We start from the raw sequence: 19,243 nt of genomic DNA on the forward strand, positions 1-19,243 counted from the left end.
AAAAGTCTGTATAAGCATTTACCGGATTACATGGTGCTACAAAAAATTAGACAGCCGTCTTCAGTAGTTTACTTTTCCATGGTGGTTGTCTTGTGACACCATATGAGGTTGTATATATTACCAACGTCATGGAAGAACATACCGCTTCCATCTTCAGGATTGAAGTTTACCCATATTTTAAAATCTGCACCATGCCTGAACCCAGATCTAGTTAACCTATTTACCAACAGAGCTACCGCTGCCATAGCGACTACTACCCCACAGAAATTTGCATTAATAGTTAAACTCTTGGCCGTAAGTGGCACTACGAAGATTTTACTTCAAATATTGTCCAGCAGAAGGAGCCTGAGTTTTATATTTTTCAAGATGGCAATATACGGAAACGTTGACGTTTGTATGCGTGTCCGATTTACGTAATTATTCCTTTGTAGTTGTCGTAAATTGAGTGACTTTAAGATGGAAAGTGTGTAATTTTCTGTGTGGGATTACCAAATGTGTTTGATCTTTCAGTGACACTGATGAGCTTTCAGAGCACAATCGATGAAATTTTACAAGCAGTGTTCGTTAATACAGTTTCTTACCTTATTCAGGTGATACTTCATTTCAGCACAAATTTACTGTAATGAATTCGCAAGCTAGTGAAATATCTTGAAACGTCTCAATCTGCATCCAGGATTATGGAAACCGTCTGTCATTTCGTTCGATTATACTTGGGATTATTATTTCTCAAGTTATGCGGAGGTTTTCCCATCGATTTGGACTCAGCTGGTGAGTCATACTGTAATGTTGCCTGTTTTTATCGCATATCACTTTATCAAGTTTATGTCAGCCAAGGCGAGAATAATAACAAACTTTAAACATTGTTTCTATATCGCACCAAATGCAGTCTCGTGTGTTTGTGAAGTCTCACCGTACACCAAAGCAAAACTATTTTTTTTATAATTATTTAGGATGTCTGAATTATATGTACAGTAATTCGTTTAAATTCTGTGGTTAATAGTACGAATGCTTTTCGGATGCAATCCCGCGAACGTAATAGTGATATGGTCAATCCGTCATGATTTTTCAGTTTTGGAAATGTGTATAAAATTCGAAAAATTTACTTTAGGCGTATTTTAACAATTTTATGATTAATTGCATTTAGTTAGATGGTCTTTTGCGTCATGGCTAATACATTTGAATGAAATCGAAATTCTGAGAGGTCAGACACATAAGGTAAATTACATTTGTTTATATTTGGTATAATAACAGCAAATAAATTTCAGATTCAGTAACGTTGTGGGTGATCGCCGTATTGTAAAGTTGTTTCAAAGTTCGCACGGTTACCAGGGGGGGAAAACAAAAACAAAAAAACTATTTCGCGCAACAGCTCGTTTATGTCACTTTACATAGATACCCACTGAGAAAAGTTGACATGGAGAATTCTCCCCGTACTATGCATTATTTAATATCAAGAAGCTGCTAACAGCTTAAATACATTGAATAACACTGCACTCTTTCGCTGTACCGTGGTTTCCTGTGTCTGTAGTAACCGAACTGTCTTTTGTTTGACGACAAATAATGGGGGGTGGATAAAATATATATATAAAAATGTGTGTGAAATTGCAGAGCACACATTTAAAAAATAAGTTTATTCCAAATTCGAGAATTCTATTCCACTTTTGCATAATTTTTGCTTAATCAGAAGCTAATTAAGTTGATGCAGTGTCATGGACCACATCCACAGTCTCTTAGGCAGATTAGTATTCTGTTAAAAGCATAAAGACATCTATCTCATGCACAGTCACCCAGTCATATGTTGGTTGTTCAACTTGAATGAATGCATCTGAACCAATTAGTGAGTAATCTTGTTGAATGAGTTATAATGGCTGCCAAGCTGTAAGGTGGCCTTGGTCTGTTCCCAGTTACCATCCCATTGATGCCAGTAGTGGGAGTTTGGTTTAATTTTTTGTCTGCTGTGAGGTATCATGTTATGCTGTATGTAAATGTAACAGGTCCCTTGATCATTACAACTTTGCAAAGCCATTTTCACTCCTGCCTTTACATATCTTCCACCATTTTTTGTATTTGTCTCCAGTCTGTTCCTGTCCAGATCCATCATTGTCCACATCTGCTTCATGTTTAGAATTTCCCTAGTTCCAGTCTCAGCCTAGCCCATGAATGTTTTGTACCCATATCATTTTTATTATATCATTCATGCTCATCAGTTCTACAGTTGCAAATTATTAAATAAATATGGAATAAATCAATCTAGATTTTTGTAACTGAATGAGATGACTTGATGTTCATGTATCAGAGCATTACATTGTTTCAGTCCCACTTTTGGAGCCAAATGTCCCTGATTTTTCTTTGTGATTTTCTTTTGTCATTAAAGACAAGTACAAGGGTAGTACCTTGAAGTAGGCTATGGAAACTTCCAGTGGAAGCTGGATAGCTCAGTCATTATAGTGACTAGGCAGGCTGGACAACAGGTGGAGTTTGATTTCTTGCAGGGATGAATTTTTCTCTTTGCTGCTGTGTCCAGACTGACTCCAGCTTCAATCCAGTGGGTAGAGAGTAGTAAGGTTCTTTCTTTGGAAGCGAAGAGAGCTAGGGTGAAGCTGTTTGCCTCATGTAGTGCTGAGATTAGGAACATGAAGTAATACTTTCATTCTGCCATATGTCAGCATGGTATGGTGCTTAGTTAAGCACTAGGGACAACAACACCTTTACCTCTGGTTTCCTTTGCTGTATGAATTGCATGAATTGGAAGCATGATTTTATATGATGATTTGGAAAAGATGTGAAAGTAAATGGCTGTGGCTTGTTTATGTTAACTAATCTAGAATTTGTCCACAGGGACTGAGCAGAACTCAGTCCTCTAGCCAGTTTCTTAACCAAGATTTGAAGATGTGAATTTATGAATATGAATGAGCAGTGTGATAGTGTAGATACATGCATATGATAGGCAACTTCCAAGTTCTCTTAATGCATTAGTGAGAACTACTTTGGCTTACAAGGGCACACTTTTGGCTGAGAGGCAAAGCTTGTTTGGGTTTTATAAGGTTTCACCTGCTCTTGTTTTGAAGTTGGCATGAACAACTCACATTTACAAGTTTATTTATGTCTGTGACAGCCTTTTTTTAGCATTTACACTCCACACATCTTATGTAGAATAGGTATGTGGTAATAAATTTATACCATTGTTATGATTGAAGGAAAGATCTAATGTGATATTTAGATGTTTGTACAACAATTTTGTTTCATTCTGCATAAGTTCCACTTTCATGGTTTTACATAGTTGTTCCTAGTGACTGCTTTGAATTCTAGTGTATGAAATCTGAAACGATGGATATGAATTTATAATTAAGAGATTTCTTTGCAAGCAAATATTTTTTATAAGACTTTATACAGTCAGAATGATTCTGCAATAATGCTAATTTTTGCTGAGTGCATGTAGAGAAACTTTAGAACAATACTCCAGAAAATACTGTGTGCAACGGCATTATAATTCCCATGATCCATTCCACCCTGATGTTTTTTTTAAAGTCTCTATGATCAGCTTTGACCGTCATGACCCCATTAGGGTTTTCTTGCGAAAGTACTATGGTGGTTTTACCTTGCCTTCCATGGCCAGTCTTTTTTATCCTCCAGACTGGAAGAAGTGATCTATAGACATTCAGTAGGACTCCTTGGATGAGGGATCAGCCCGTCGCAAGGCACAGGACAGCACAGCACAGAAAAATGTGGACAAACATCCATGGCTTGAGTGGGATTCGAACCCACGGTCCCAGCGATCAAGCGGCACAAGGCCCACGCCTCAGACCGCGCGGCCACTGCGGACCCCGATCCTTTTTTCCATATTACCAATTTAATTCTGTAATGATAATCTGCGAAAATTCATTGTATCCAATCACTGATATCATCACTAGAGCCAAAAATGCTCTTCACAGTCTTAGAACATGATCCAGAAGGATTGTGATCCTAAGCCAGAGGTTTCAGTAGTGTAAGGCTACATTCATACCATTAAAGCCATGAAATAGAACATTTAGACAGGCCTGCATGTATGGAAAATTGACATGTTCGTGGTTTGAAGCCCCTGCCTTTTATGCAAAATACAGGTAATTAATAAAAATAATTGGAATGACTTGATGTCAGTCGATATGAATGAACCATCGATGGAATATCTTGATCCTTGAAATGCTGTTGACCACTCGTAGTGTTAGTCTGCAAAACATGTTTTTTGTCCTATATTATGAGTAGTACTTGCAGTGCTAACTGTAATCTAATGCAAAGTGTGTCATAGCAGTTTGTAATTTAAGATGCGGTTTGTATTCACTTTCATTTTGGTGTCAGTTTGTGGCATATGATTGTATGGTTGCAGGATCTTTTAACAGCTAAGAAGTTTTCAATGTAATGAGTAAGTATTTTATTTTAAACTAATTTTGAGATACAATAATTCACTTTTGAGCAATTAATGCAATGTTATCTTTGAGTAAGGGATGTGTGTATCATACAGACCCATATAATTCTACTCTTATTACTCATACTCACATATTTAAAGGCATTTTAATCGGTACATGCATTGTAGTTTGAGTTTATACACTTTTGTATTGGACTGTACATCTTTAAACAAAATGAGTTGATTGTCAACTGGGATGGAAGAAGTAAGATTTCCATATTTGGCCAAAGCTTCTAAAATGTTGTTAGGTATGCAGCATGGATTTTCCAAGCAGGTTTTGACTGACTACATTCTTAATTGGTGACTACACCTCACTCACATCTGTCTGATTTCAGCAAACATATGAGTAAAAATACATGAGACGTACTGAGTGGGATGAAGATATCTAATTTTAATTAGGGTGTTTTCCGTGTAGGTCTAATATGGATGCGTATAAATATTCGTGACGTAAAGTAATTTATAGATTGTGGCCTTCTGGTTTGTAACGCTGTTTAGTCTTGTGGGTGGATATCGCGGTTTTGGAGGGGCGTATCTCTTCTACGTTACCCCGTAGAGTTGGTAACCATCTATAAGACTACACGGCTTAGAACTCAGAATACCACTTAATCAATATTTCTACAGCTGTGACGCTTAAAATTTCATTAAGTAATGCGTTTCATCGTTTTCATCCTTAAAAGGTTGAATTGATTTTCCTCGTATCTTCCTCCGTGCTTCCAGATGAATATATCCAGCGAAATCGTGTAGCAGTAACACACTGGACCCGTATTTGGGAACTACCCAATTCGAATCTCGGCTTGGTTACCGGATATTTTGATAATGTTATCTTATGTTTTTACCCAGCATTGCCAGGTGGATTGAAATATAAATTTAAATAACAGTTGGAAAAAATAATTATGTATATTTTAACGCTGTGTATACTTACAAAATGTGCGATAACATGTATTTTTCTTTATGTAAACATGTATTTTGATTTGAAGTAAGTGTTATTTTGGACTGGAATTTAATTCGCCCGAATAACTTTCAGTATAAAGCGTGAATAGAAAATTTTCATCGAAATTCGTTCCATAATTTCGTAGGTGACCCCACGCACGCGGAAGAACGGGCGGACACGATCTAATTATGCATTTATTATGTTTTCTGTACTTTGTGCAAAGCACGCCCGGGTAGTTTCAGTCAGAAGGTTACGCGAGAGAGTGAATGTAATGTCGCGTCAGTAGACGTACCATTCTGTTTCCTTACGTGAACCCATTTGGCATCACAGTAAGAAACGAGATATCAGCTTTCTTTAAGCAATGTTACAAGTTTATATAAACCTCTGGGTTTATTATTTAACGGTTTTATGGTCACGAGGAATAAGAACAGTGAAAATTGTACTCTGTGAGAAGTGGAATGTTTGTTGTATACTTATTTATGTTTAAAATATATAATAAAATTCAGGTCAATACACAAAACTTTATTTGGATGTTAAAATTTAAATGTTAAAATTTTAAATGTTAACATTTAAATTTTAAATTTTAACATCCAAATAAAGTTTTGTGTATTAACCTGAATTTTATTATATATTTTAATCAAAAACACAAACATGACGCATGTAAACCTTAAACTTATTTATGTTGTTTGCAAGCTGTTGGCGGTGGATGGAATTCCATATTTAGATAGAAATACTAATAATTAGCTGTGTCATTTGCATTATCTTCTAAATCACTGCGCGGATTTGATAGAATTTGCTGCCGAGGATTTGCACCGAAAGTCAGTTTTGTAGTTAATAAAATGTCGTTACATAACCAAAGAATCGATACTCAGTCATCGACGGGTGGTGCTTAGCTCGAGGACTGGGTTCACAGTCTTCACCGTAAGGTTATCACGGCGGTGAAGATGTCGGTGTTGGTGTTCTGGGTTGTAACGCCGTGTGGACTTGCTGGTAGATGTTAGCATTTCGGAGGGACCAACTGCCTCCATCTTCAAGTCTCTCACCAAAACGTTGTATCTACCTACAATTCCACACTCCACACGATCAAAATGGGAAGCTTCGCAACGTTTTGGTGGCCTTTTAACTCAGCTGTGGGGCTGTTTAATTCTGTCACATATCTGCACCGTCCACGAAATTATCGCGCTAGGCACGAGAAGTTGAAATTCCTGAGAAATAGCCACATGGATTCCATCGCCGTGACGTAGTTGAGGATAAGTATCAGAAAAAAGAAGAAGAAGAAGAATACCTCCTTTCATTCCGAGCAGAATGAATGGCCTTCAGCGGAAGAGAATTGCATAACGCAAAGTGGATTCAGGACTCAAATGTAATTTACACTCGAAGATTAAATTCAGCTTCTCCACGACCGACAGGAGAGAAGTGTCTAATGAGGACTCCGCGGGTTCTTTCATTTACTTTCTGCTGGTGATACATCGAGAAGTACGATTTAGTTGAGGTGATGAGGAACAATATTTTAGTCGAAAGCCCCGCAAAATTCTAGTGTGTGTGCAGATGTGCGATGGTTTCAGTTGTGTGATCTGAGGTTCTCACGTCCGTGAATACGAATATGGCTGTCTTTTGGGTTGTAGGAACCTGAAAATTAAAGTATACAAAACAACAATAATCTTGCCTGTTGTTTTGTATGGGTGCGAAACATGGTCTCTCACTCAGAGGGAGGAACACAGATTGCAGGTGTTTGAGAATCGGGTGTTGAGGAGGATATTTGGGCCTAAGAGGGAAGACGATGGGACATGGAGAAAACTGCACAATGACGAGCTTAAAAATCTGTACTGCTCCCCCAGTATTGTGAGGGTGATTAAGTCGAGAAGAGTGAGATGGGCGGGACATGTAGCGAGCATGGATGGGACAAGAGGTGTGCACCGGGTACTGGTTGGGAAACCTGAAGGGAAGAGACCGCTGGGGAGACCTAGACGTAGATAGGAGGATAATCTCAGGCGGGATCTATGGGAGATAGGAGTTGAAGGAAACTGGATTTTGTTGGCCCAGGACAGGGTCCGGTGGAGGGCTTTGGTTAATTCGGTGATGAACCTTCGGGTTCGGTAAGCCATCTAGTTAGTTAGTTAGTTAGTTTGGGTTGTAGTGCCGTCTAGCTTAGTAGAAATGTACCCAGCTTTTCAGTGGTGCCTGCTGCCTGCATCATCATTAGGGCTCCTGATGATGATAAACTTCTACCAGGCGCTTCATAGTTTCACTTGTTTTCGGAGCAGGCGGGCGGGCCTTTTGTAAAAACGCTAATGAATGTGTGGGTTACCAGGGAATTACTTATCCAGCTGAGCACGAGTTTCCAATAAAGACCTTTTGCCATGGAGTTTGGATCATGTTATTCACGTAAGTTTGATACAGACCTGGTAATAACCTAACGTCGCGGCCGAGTGGTCCCATTTTCAAATCTCGGACTGGAGACCGGTTATCCTGGCACTGTTCTTGGTTTTCCTCAGTCCCTGCAGGTAAATGTCTGGGTAATACCACGACTGCTTTCTTCCGTATCCTCTCCAATTCATTATCTGATGCTATGTAGTCTGAGGTACTGACAGCGTCATTAAATAACGACAAATAAATATAACCCGATGATAGGATTGACCCAGTTTGAAGCAGGAACATAGCAATCGTGTAGGAAATATTTTCATCTCAGTTATCAACAATTCTCATTACTGCTTTTTAATTCTGAAAGTATGCCTGTATTTTCATGGCGACTCGCACAAAGCCCACGTGGTTTTGACTCCAGTGATTTGGCGGGAGACATTCGTTCTCAAAAACACGATAGGGACCAGCGGATGGCTGTATTTAACACGGCAATGAACCTTCCGGTTCTATAAAATGCTGATTTTCTCTACTAGCTTCTGAGCAAGTGCTCTGCTCCGCGCAGTTAGCTGGTTGTTAACCTTTGTACGGATTCATTTCTATACTCAGCAGTTATGTACAAAATGTTAGCAGCACATCTTTGAAAATACTTGACGACGTCACAATGACGTTATTGTGTTCTGGGCGACGGAAACATGGAATGACATCAGAGTGTTTCACAACTTACGAGAACCGACTTTTTCGCAACCGATTTTGTGCTGTTTCGTCTCGGTTATAATGAGGACCGTTGAAGGTTATTTTAGAAACGCTTTTCATTGCGGTGAACTGTGGTAATTAAGCAAGGTAGCTGGATACGGGTTAGATTCCCGGCAGGAAATTGAAAATGTTTGTTTTGCCATACGTCGGAATTGATCCGAGGTCCAAGAGCTGACATTATTATCGCTGTTTCGGAGTCTTGAAATTTGGGATGGCTGTAGATCTTCGAAAAACATACGCTTTTTCGTTTTGGTACTTTTTGTGTACAATATAAATAATATGGCGACCATGTGAAACCTGTAATTTGTCACTGATGTGACGAAATCCATGGAATAGGGTATTTCCTGACAATTTCGTAGATCTCTGGACCATTCTTTTCAACTCGCAGGCCGCAAAGCTATAAACTATGACGGTTTACTGAGCGAGCAGCTTGTTGCAAGTGATACTAAATTACGCTAAGTATTGAAAACAGGTTTAAATTACTCAGTAATGTTCTTTAACAGATTTACCCTACAAGCTTTCTTTATTAAGCTGAACATTTGCTCTCAGCGGTAGTTACTGCCAAATACTGACGCCGTTAACAAAGCCGGTTTTCTGATACCGGTATCAGGCAAGGGTGTCTTATCATACAGGACGACCCAATTTTACAAGAATGTATGCGGGCCGCACAAAACACATCGGCCGGCCGCTGGTTGAGAACTACTGGTATCTTCTGATCTGTGCGTGGGTCTCCCAGTTTAGATTTTTAGAGCGGAGACGGGAAGATAACAGACTGTAGCCTAAATATCCCGAATTTTATTATCTCTTCTGTTGATGTGTTGAACTTCACCATGTAGCGTTTGTTGTGGTCTTGTCCTTGCCACATTATGATTTATGGATTTAGTAGAATTTCTTGTAATGTGACTTTTTCCCTTTGTTCTGATGACAGAACACGAATGAACCGCAGTGCCTCTGCTCTTGATTAGATTCGAAATCCTGCACTCCAAAGTAGATGTCGTTTCTATTTTCAGTGTCACTGCGTTCGATTCAGTCTGAAACATTTTCAACGAAATAAGTAGGTCACAGAAGGGTTTTTTTTTTCGGAGCTCTTCCGTATGATTCAAAGTGAAGCTGAAAAATTTTCCGTTCTTGTCACGCAAGACCAAAGGGAGACGTCTCTGATTTAACCCTTGCAGTAGAAAGCGACGTAAATGATGGATACGTCGAGGTTAGTTTAAATATTTACTGGCTACTTTTTATATTTGGAATTGTGATTCATCCAAGTTGATTCTAACTGCAACGATAAGATAACAATAATTTGATGACAAGGATAATGGAGACAATTACATGATGAGAAGCTTCGTAATTTATAATGGCCACTATTCGCCAGTCATGAATAAAGTAGAAAGAGACTGACAGATGTATCTTGCATGGGTGAGATGTAATAGGGCGTTCGTATTTTTCCTCAGTCAGTATCGACAATTTCCGAGGATATTACCTCAAGATGTAGGCCCGCTACATCGTTGTCTGTTCATCACTTCCTCCCGATTTTCCTGTTCTACTTTATAATTTAACTCTCTGAAGCAGAATACTTGTTGAGAATTGAATAAAATTTTTCTTGGATATTATCCATCGTCTAGTAAATATAAAACGTAAAAAACTACGTTTCGGAGATGGGACTCTATCTCCGTCTTCAGGTTCCTACTCAGTTGGGCCCACTAGATCAGGGGTGGCTAACCCGCGGCCCGCCTTGAACATTTTTCCGGCCCGCGAGATTCATCACACTTTTACAAAATATATTTATTTTATAATGGCCAAAGTAGTGAAAACCAATGTATTAAAAAAATACATTATTTGTGCATCCATATATTCAAAAATTATCTGTCGAAATTATGAGAAAAAATTGATTTTAAAATAATATTTTTCACTCCAAAAAAATGTCTGTAGTGTATCTAAATCTAATATGGGGATATATAATTTTATATGTGGCCCGCGGAGTTATGATGCATTTCCAAAGTGGCCCGAAAGATCATTTGGGTTGGCCACCCCTGCACTAGATAGAGCTAATCCCTATCTCCGGAGACGATGGATAATATCCAAGAAAAATTTTATTCAATTGACTCTTCACCATCGTCAAGAAGTTTTAGATTTGATATACTTGTTGAGAAGCTGATAGTCGCTCAGATTTTAAAGAAATTTTGGCCTTTAAAGAACCAGAATTCTTCGTTATCGTGATCACAGCATCCCCCGATTGAACCCTATCGAGAGCCACATGAATCGGGGTGTAATCGGTTCGCGAATTCTGATGTTAGCAGGGTAGAGTGGGGATAATGCAGTTTTTTGTCCTTACTAAGACGAGGCTAAATGTCACTCCTTAAGAATTAGTTCATACTGTTAGAGGAAGTATGACTATGGATTCTCCTTTTGTTCCGCGCATAATAACTGGGAGTGAAGTAGTTCTAACTGACACTTCAGGTGTGATTCCTGGTTAGGGCTACTCAAGGAACAGCCTTGCCGGCCGGAAGTGATAAGTCAAGATATCATACCGTGTCGCTTGAAGATTGGCTCTTTCACTTGTGCTGATGAGCTGACTGGAAAGATGTCTGGCGTTTCTGCTTCGCGGCCTAGGCCTGTGACAGGCCTACCAGAAGTGAGGTTCATGGCTGGAAGCTTCGGCGGCTTAGTAACTGTGTCCTGGTATTGCAGACCGGATGTCGTGCTTGGTGGTTTAATGGCATGCTCGGTGAAAGTCGGTGTGTTAGTAAAACCTCCTTATCACTGTATTCCAAGGAACCCGAATGGTTTTCCATTTTATGTAAACATGCAGGCCTGTTTGTGCTTAAAATATTACAGAATTCCATACTGTACCTCATTTATTATGTAACTTGTTTATGCTCGGAATCACAAGTCAGAAATGCAAACGTTTGCTGGATTGTTACTGATTATTACACATTTTATTTTCCGCTTTTTATTTATCCCTTCTCGGATTTTTTAATGAATTTCATAGCAGAACGAAATTGTTTAGCCGTTTAAGTGTCAGCCGATATTCGAGCATTTCGCTTTTCGTTTTGTGTTACATTCCGTTTCCGCGTTACGTAGTTTCCGTTACTGAATGCGCTTGTGCGTCTGTTTTTGTCCTGTTTTCAAAGGACTAGATAACATTTTCTTCCAAAACCAGTTTCTGCTGTAGACAGGTTTTACAGCATCCAGAATACGCCATAACCGAACTCCCCCCTTCCCCCAGTACCCCCTACTAACATGTCTAGGGTATGAAGTTGGATGTCAGAGGTACTTGATGGTGTCATAATCAGGACGATAAGGGCATTTGCAATCAGAAGATAAGTTAGTGAGATGCACGTGGCTATTCGTGTTGGCTGTCGCTAATAGCCAGTGAAATTGAATCTATCTTAAGTTGATATAATTGCGTCATATTGTGAATTAAAATTTAATTATTCGTGTTTTTTTCCGTCTAATCACAATTGTATATAAATAAAATTTATACATAAGATATTAAAATATCATTTACATATTTGGTACATCTTCAGGTGTAAAGTTAACTTTACACCTGAAGATGGTTCAATGTAACCGAAACATATAGTAAAAAGATGTACCAAATATGTAAATGATATTTTAATATCTTATGTATAAATTTTATTTATATACAATTGTGATTAGACGGGAAAAAACACGAATAATTTAATCTATCTTATATGCACCAAGTATTCAGTTATTACTTATGCGTGTTAGTTAATGTCTTAATGGCATGTGTCATATGATGTTTTAATTACAACCACGCGTGACACAATATAAAGTTTCTTAATCATAATCTCCATTCATACGACGATAAACTAACAGATAATTTTATGCGGGATTTGAGAGGCTGATAACACAATAGATACTTCCAATATATTTATCTGTTTTTATTTATTTTTGATCCAACAAGTTTACTGATGTCAACGGAATTAAATATTTCTGGTTGAACTTTGATCCATTTTTCCACCCTTCTTTCCATATCTGACTCCTATTTCAGATGATTTATCGACGCTAGTTCTTCGATACGTTGATAGGTCTGCGTATTCAACGAATGATATTGCCGATGGACACCCGGAACGCACGTCAACAGTTGTCCGCCCTTCCTTAAATTTGTCAACACACTCGTCAGATTTCTTCTACATCATGTAGTCGTCACCATACTTAGTTGTCATTCTTCTGTACATTTCGTGGAGCAGCCGTTTTAAACGCCGCAATGTCGCTACTAAAATCGCAAATAAAAATTAGCGGGGTGTAACAATTTTCATTGATATGTACATTACTTTTGCAGTAAAATACAGGCATATTTACTTCTTTGCTTTCTAGTAGTTGCGACGTTCATATGTATGTATGTCTCACATCTTACATTCATGTCAAGGTTGAATGTTATTTTTAAACTTGGAGTTGTATGGTTCAAACTGACGATTGATAAGACCGACCAGGGTCAATTGTAAATTTAGGCACATAGTGCTGATAGTATTAGAAGACGAGAAGGAACTGAAATTGTATGGAACAAATCAGTTTCTGGGATTTGCTAAGTCAATTGAAGGAAACAGTGGACGGTGTGGGCTGAACTAATTTGGTGCAGGATAGCGACTGGTAGCGGGCTCTTGTAAATACGGTAATGCACCTCTAGGTTATGTAAAGCTAACAGGCACTTAATACTGCTCCGAAAAGCAGCAAAATTGCGCTTAGGTAATCCCTCAACCCTTCTGAAGCAAAGGTATGACGCCTTAGCAAAATATGTTTAGACTACACGCATAACAACTATGGTGGAGAAGATGCCGAACTGTAAGGCATTAATGGTTTAGTGTACGGTTTGGGAAACTGGTTTAGAAAAAACAGATGAATTATTTTCTTCAGTGATGTACCCTCCAGTAGGATTTTTATTTCTGTGCTCATATCACAAACCAACGCCGAATGCTGGCATGTTTTATCTTGGAAACTACTCGACGAATTTTAATGAAATTTTATTTTCAGAGTCCAATATAACCACTGATTAACACGAAACTGGGAAATATTTTCTGGTGTATGACGTAAGGCTAGATTGAAGAAGTCTTTGTCTGTCTGTAATTTTACTGTGCTTTTTACCTGCCATTTCCTTCTCACAGGAAATTGTTCAGAAAATGTGAAATGGACTTCGTTGTATCACGACAGTTTTTTTTACTAGTGACACATTATAATACCTTTTTTGACATCCTCTGATTAATTGCTTCGCTATGTACTTCCCACTACAAGGCGCTTGAGAAAGTCGATCCGTGGTGACGTCACAAGTTATGCTTGGAGGTGCGAGTAGACGCCCCTCCCCACTTCTGAAGTGGACAATACAGGGCGGTTGCAAATAAGGTCATTCATTCTATCTGGCAACTGTCTCCTCAGCCTGTTGAAGTGAAACAGTGCAGCAAAGTTGGAGGCGCGGTGTAAGCGCATATTGGAATTATCGTGTATGTCTGTCTGTCCTGCTGGACTTTTAAACTGTGGAGTCACTGGATGAATTTTGGAAAATTTGACATGGACTTTATGCCATTGGAGGCTCCACAGAACTTGAATATGTTATTTCTTGCAACCAGTGTTCCCAACAAGGCAAACGCACGAATTTATGAGGTGGGAGCAGCACTAGCGACACCGTGGTCAAGAAATGGTGTATTTCGTAGATGCTCGAAAAATACGCAGCTTTTGTTTCGGAAATTATTTGTACTATATAAAACAACAGCCACGGTGGTCTAGCGGTTAGAACGCTGGCTTTGTAATCCTGGGGTCTCGGGTTCGATTCCCGGCGGTGCCCAAATTTATAACTTGTGTTGGGCAAGGCCGTGGTCTAGGCAACACGGAGTTTTCCTCCGGGGGCTTCCCCGGTTTCTCCGTGGCATCCCAACAATTACTCCATTCACACACAGAAGAAGGCAATGGCAAACCACTTCTGGATCATCTGCCAAGAACGTATATGAACAGGTCCCAGTCCGAGAAAAGAATGGAAGGATCCTGTTCATATGGACCTGTCGTCAGACAGAACACTAAATAAAAATATAAATAAATAAATATAAAACAACATGGCAGCTTAACGCACCAGAGAAATGTTTTGACTGGGCCAGAATTCGATCACGTGACCGCTTCTATAACTTATAAAGACGCTAATTACGCATGATTTGTGAAGTTAGAAATTAAAGTTAGTTCAGAGCAATCTCGACATATTACCTATGTATTGAATGGTTTGTGACATCAGCAATCGGTTTCCGACAAACTAATCAGTACAGAAGAAAGCAAGTCTTTGTATTTGTAACTCATTGTTAGCTGTGGAACCTTGAAACACTCAACACCATGGCGGGAGCTTGTTCGTGAGCATTCGATTCCCATTCGTTTTGTAGCTCACTTAATGTATTTAAAGCATGCTGATTCATTCTCAACAGATAATTGTACCTGGATATTGCGAAAATCCGCGGTCATTATTCACTACCTGACATGTTTGATATACACGACGTTTCGGCCGTTGCTTCCGCTCCGTTTTCAGCCAATTGATTGTCATTGTACTGATGGTCTAGTGCCTAGCAGTTTATAAGTTTTTGTGGTTTCCTAGGTTATCACGCCTTGTTGTAGGTACTTTCCAACATTTCGGAGGCGTCACGTAACTCCGAAGCGGTGGTAGGTACCTACTACCATGAAGACAGAGGCAGTGTGTACCCAGGACAAGTTTGTAACCACCTACAAAGACTACAACGGCGTCATAATATTATTTATTTATTTTTATTTAGTGTTCTGTGTGACGACAGGTCCATATGAACAGGATATACGTTCTTGGCAGATGATCCAGAAGTGGTTTGCCATTGCCTTCTTCTGTGTGTGAATGGAGTAATTGTTGGGATGCCACGGAGAAACCGGGGAAGCCCCCGGAGGAAAACTCCGTGTTGCCTAGACCACGGCCTTGCCCAACACAAGTTATAAATTCGGGCACCGCCGGAAATCGAACCCGAGACCCCAGTATTACAAGGCCAGCGATCTAACCGCTAGACCACCGTGGCGTTGGCGTCGTAATACAGAATATAATCTAAAATATACGTAAATGCCGGTCTGTGTTAGTGCAACGACAGCCTTCAGACGAGAGTAGAGCCGGAATTGCCGACAGCTGGAAACTCGGTTCTTCGCTACGCCCCAAACGACGGTGCCTCGTGCAGGAAAACGTGGATACCAGTAATCCTGCAAGTTAAAATGATCCGGTGGGAGTTAAACGACGCCTGCTCCTGTAATTGATGAGAGAAGATGATGAAATGCCGGCGGCAGCTGTTATCGCGAAGGTTGTGATTTACATAGCGCAAGGGCGTCGTCCCCTTGAAGTGCTTTACGGCTCATCAGCTGGTTGAATATGTAACGTGTGAATGGGAAAGGAATACGGGGGGGGGGGGGGGGGGTTAAGAAATAAGAGTGACATAGAGGAAGCTCAAAGAATAAAGTACTGAGGGAAAGGAAAAGAAAATTTAAAGCCAATAAAAGCTATGGCGATGAAAATATTACTGCTCTGATGATGGAGGCACTGAGCTCCTTTAAAACGCCAGTCCACCAGACTACGCTGCGCAACGTCGTAGAATGTAGCCATCTTAATGCTCATTGTCTCACCAGATATTTTTAATTTAAAATTTATTTTGAGTTGAGTTCTCTTGTACAAAATGTGTGTGTTGAGAAATATTGGTTTGTCCGTCAGTATGTAATGAGACCTTTGTCGTGTCAATTATCGGTTGGTTAATGCCATTCAAAGGAAATAATCACGTTTGTTTTGGTTATTACACGAACCTCATAATACTAGAGGATGGGTGTCGTCTGGTTTGTAGCTCCGTGTAGTCTTGGTAGATGTTTACCAAGTTCATTCATCGCCATGATGATGGAGGTAGCAGGAACCTCAAAAACGTTGGTAAAATTTGCCGTACTTCATGGCGCTACAACCCAGAGGATAACCATCCTCATACTCGCCGCCGTCAGAACCTCAATTCCTATTCATAACACGCTGGGAAGGAAACATTATGTATGGGATGTAAGGAAGTTAGGTGTGGATTGGATTCCTCCATCTCACGATGAAGACCATTGACAGGCTTTTGTGAACACGGTATTGAATTTTCGGGTTCCATGAAATGTAGGTAATTTCTTGGCTAACTTCAAAGAAGGATTGCGTTCCTTTCTGTGAGATGTTCAAATTTGCAGCCAGAGACTCCAATTTGAACACTGACGATTATTTCCACTGACGTGAAAGCGGCCCTCGGTTTTACGTTTCTACACGTGGTAATTGGGTCGCTCATAAAACGTATTGATGAGTGAGTAGCTTGAATTGAAGACGCTTTGTGAGAGGTGGGATGCCTGCGTCCCGCGGCCCTGGTCATTAACCCTACGCTACTGGCAGCCTGTCAATACACACTGGCCTCACGGAAGCCCGGTTCACAACCGCACGTACAGCAGCACACTGATCTGTCGCACTAGTAGGTACGTACCAGAGTTCTGGAGAAACATACTGCCTCCATATTTGAAGCTGAAGATGTAGGACGAGATTGACAGACCGTGTAGATAGAATGGGAAAGTCATATCGCTGAGGATAAAGCCCATAGGGTTAAGAGTTTGGCCAAAGAGACGCTGGGAAGAGGACATTGGGGCTCGCAAGGCAATAAATCGTCTAATATTTGAATAGAAGGGGTTTCTGTCGAAGTAATTTGTTCTTACCGTGATTGCGATTGAATCAGCGAATTTTTTAAATAGGCGGGGCCTGCTGAAATTGCGTGATAAAAATTGCTTCTTGTAGATACCAAGCAGAAGTGTAATTTCACTGCATTGAGTTCTCTGGACGTGGAGGGCGGGCTCAGTTGTGGCATTCGTCAGTGTAGTGCTGTTGGTAATTACATTTGATTTTCTTCCAACCGCGTGCCTTACTTTCTTGTGACAGATTTCTCTACGTTGACACTGTTCTGATTTATAATATTAATAGTAAGCACGAACTGCATTTGTGCCTTGCTCCCGTAGGTAATTATGAGCGTAACGACACAGTTTCTTAATAGTCATTATTATCTCAAGTCATATTGCAGCTACGAGATCAGATTATCTGCAAACTGCTCTGGATTTTCTTACTCCGACAGTTACATTAGTACTTTGCCCGATGGTGCGAAACTTTGATGTTAGTTCGTATCCGACATGTGTAGTCTGAATCTATACTAGTGTAGACTATACACATATTAATTTCTTTCTCTCTCTCTCTAGCTTAACCACATTGAGCTGATGTAGAAGATCTCGTTTTGACTTTGCCGTACAGACTTGATAGTGACTGAACTCAGACCAACGATTCCAGCACAACATTCGTTCTTATGTCTTTAAAATATTTGTTTGCAGAAAGTCACATGGTCGCTAAATTGCATCGTCTTACACACTTCTGAAAGTGAGCAGGAACGCGCTTAATTTTTTGCCCGCGTTACTAAAATGCCTCTCGTGTTTGTACAAGTTCATGAAGTGACTACATTCGAGTCTATACTGAATGTTTTCGGATGAATTTAATTTTGGTCTGTATCGGTCTGCAGCCTTTTGCCACCTAAAGAGATTGAGGACAACCATGAAATTATATCCGTGCCTAGTAGCCCGACCGAGGTTTGAACTACGTGCATCCCTGCATGAAGGACCGATATTTCGATTCCCGGTAGGGTCAGAGATTTTCCTCTTTGTCACCGCTGTGTCAGATCGGCTTGTTATGTGTTGCAGGCGCGGAGAACGTGACAGTATGGACAACTCTTACGCCGTTCATAGCAGTGGCCTTCCTCGTCACGTCGGTGGTCCTGCTGGTGGGATGCGTCTGTTGCCGTCAGAATAAGGGCTTCCAGGTAAGAGCCGTGGAATAACGCTGTCTTTGTGTAACCGCATTTTTATGGAAGAGATTTACTATCAGACACCAATGCCTGCTGCTGGGGCGTGACACTGACCGCTCACCCCCCATGGCATGTAGCGGGACTGCCTTACTTTACTTACCCGCAAACAAGTAACAGTAAACCTCTTCCTCTGTAATTGTTATGTTAAGCAGACTACAATGGCTGTTACGCAGAGGCATCCGCAAAGTTTTTACTTTTCAGCAGATATGAATTGGAATTTCAAATATTGATTTGAAGACCATTTCCGGGTCGTTTCGGGCAGGAAACCGGAGTGACAACCACGTCATGGCTATAATGTGGCATAGCACAATGCAGATTAACAAATGACGAGGTAAAATATTTATTTATGACTCTGGTACCAAAACAACTAACGAGCTGCCTGGTAATTATGCGTCCTGAATGTGGCGTCTGTCCAGTGGACCGGAGAGCATTATCCGCGTTGCTACAACTGATTCCCCTCAAGGTCCACCTTACTCCTCAGTATCCCAACTGAAATTTTAAGGACCTCCCCCACCCTTCTGCAGTGTTGCATACTTATCTATGTTTCCTTCTTATATGCTACATGTCCAACCACTGCGACTTGTAGAATGACATCTCCACATTAAGAAAGGCTTCGTTACTTCCAGAGTCTGTTTTGTTATAATCGCAAACTTGTCGTAGGTTACAAGAGTACGATCTTGGTTTGGGTGCAGTGAAAACAATACCTTTAGACTGTAATGGAGATTTTTCTTGACGGTCACAGTCTGTATGTGGGTTATGGAAAAGAAAAGAGGGAATCGATGTTATCTTTACCCTGAGACTAGCCACGTACCGGGTCACTGATGAAGCCCTTAACTTTGGACCGCGGTACATTTCCCCGAAACA

The 19,243-nt window shown here is 40.2% G+C and overlaps 1 protein-coding gene across 6 annotated transcripts in view; it reads left to right on the forward strand.

Moving 5' to 3' along the window:
• Window positions 1-350: 350 nt before the first annotated feature.
• LOC110838099 (uncharacterized) overlaps window positions 351-19,243 on the forward strand; it is a 67,340-nt gene continuing 48,447 nt past the window's right edge. For all 6 annotated transcript variants that reach the window (XM_087355007.1, XM_087355008.1, XM_087355009.1 and 3 more), the window contains exons 1-2: window positions 351-768; window positions 18,216-18,334. In XM_087355007.1, coding sequence (XP_087211133.1) covers window positions 678-768; window positions 18,216-18,334 — 210 coding nt within the window. In that variant the 5' untranslated portion in view covers window positions 351-677. The remainder of the gene's footprint in view (window positions 769-18,215; window positions 18,335-19,243) is intronic.

Source organism: Zootermopsis nevadensis, unplaced genomic scaffold (assembly GCF_977971745.1).
Source record: "Zootermopsis nevadensis isolate Lab colony 2312 unplaced genomic scaffold, Znev_1.0 Znev_ptg000024l, whole genome shotgun sequence".
NCBI classification, from domain to species: Eukaryota; Metazoa; Arthropoda; class Insecta; order Blattodea; family Termopsidae; genus Zootermopsis; species Zootermopsis nevadensis.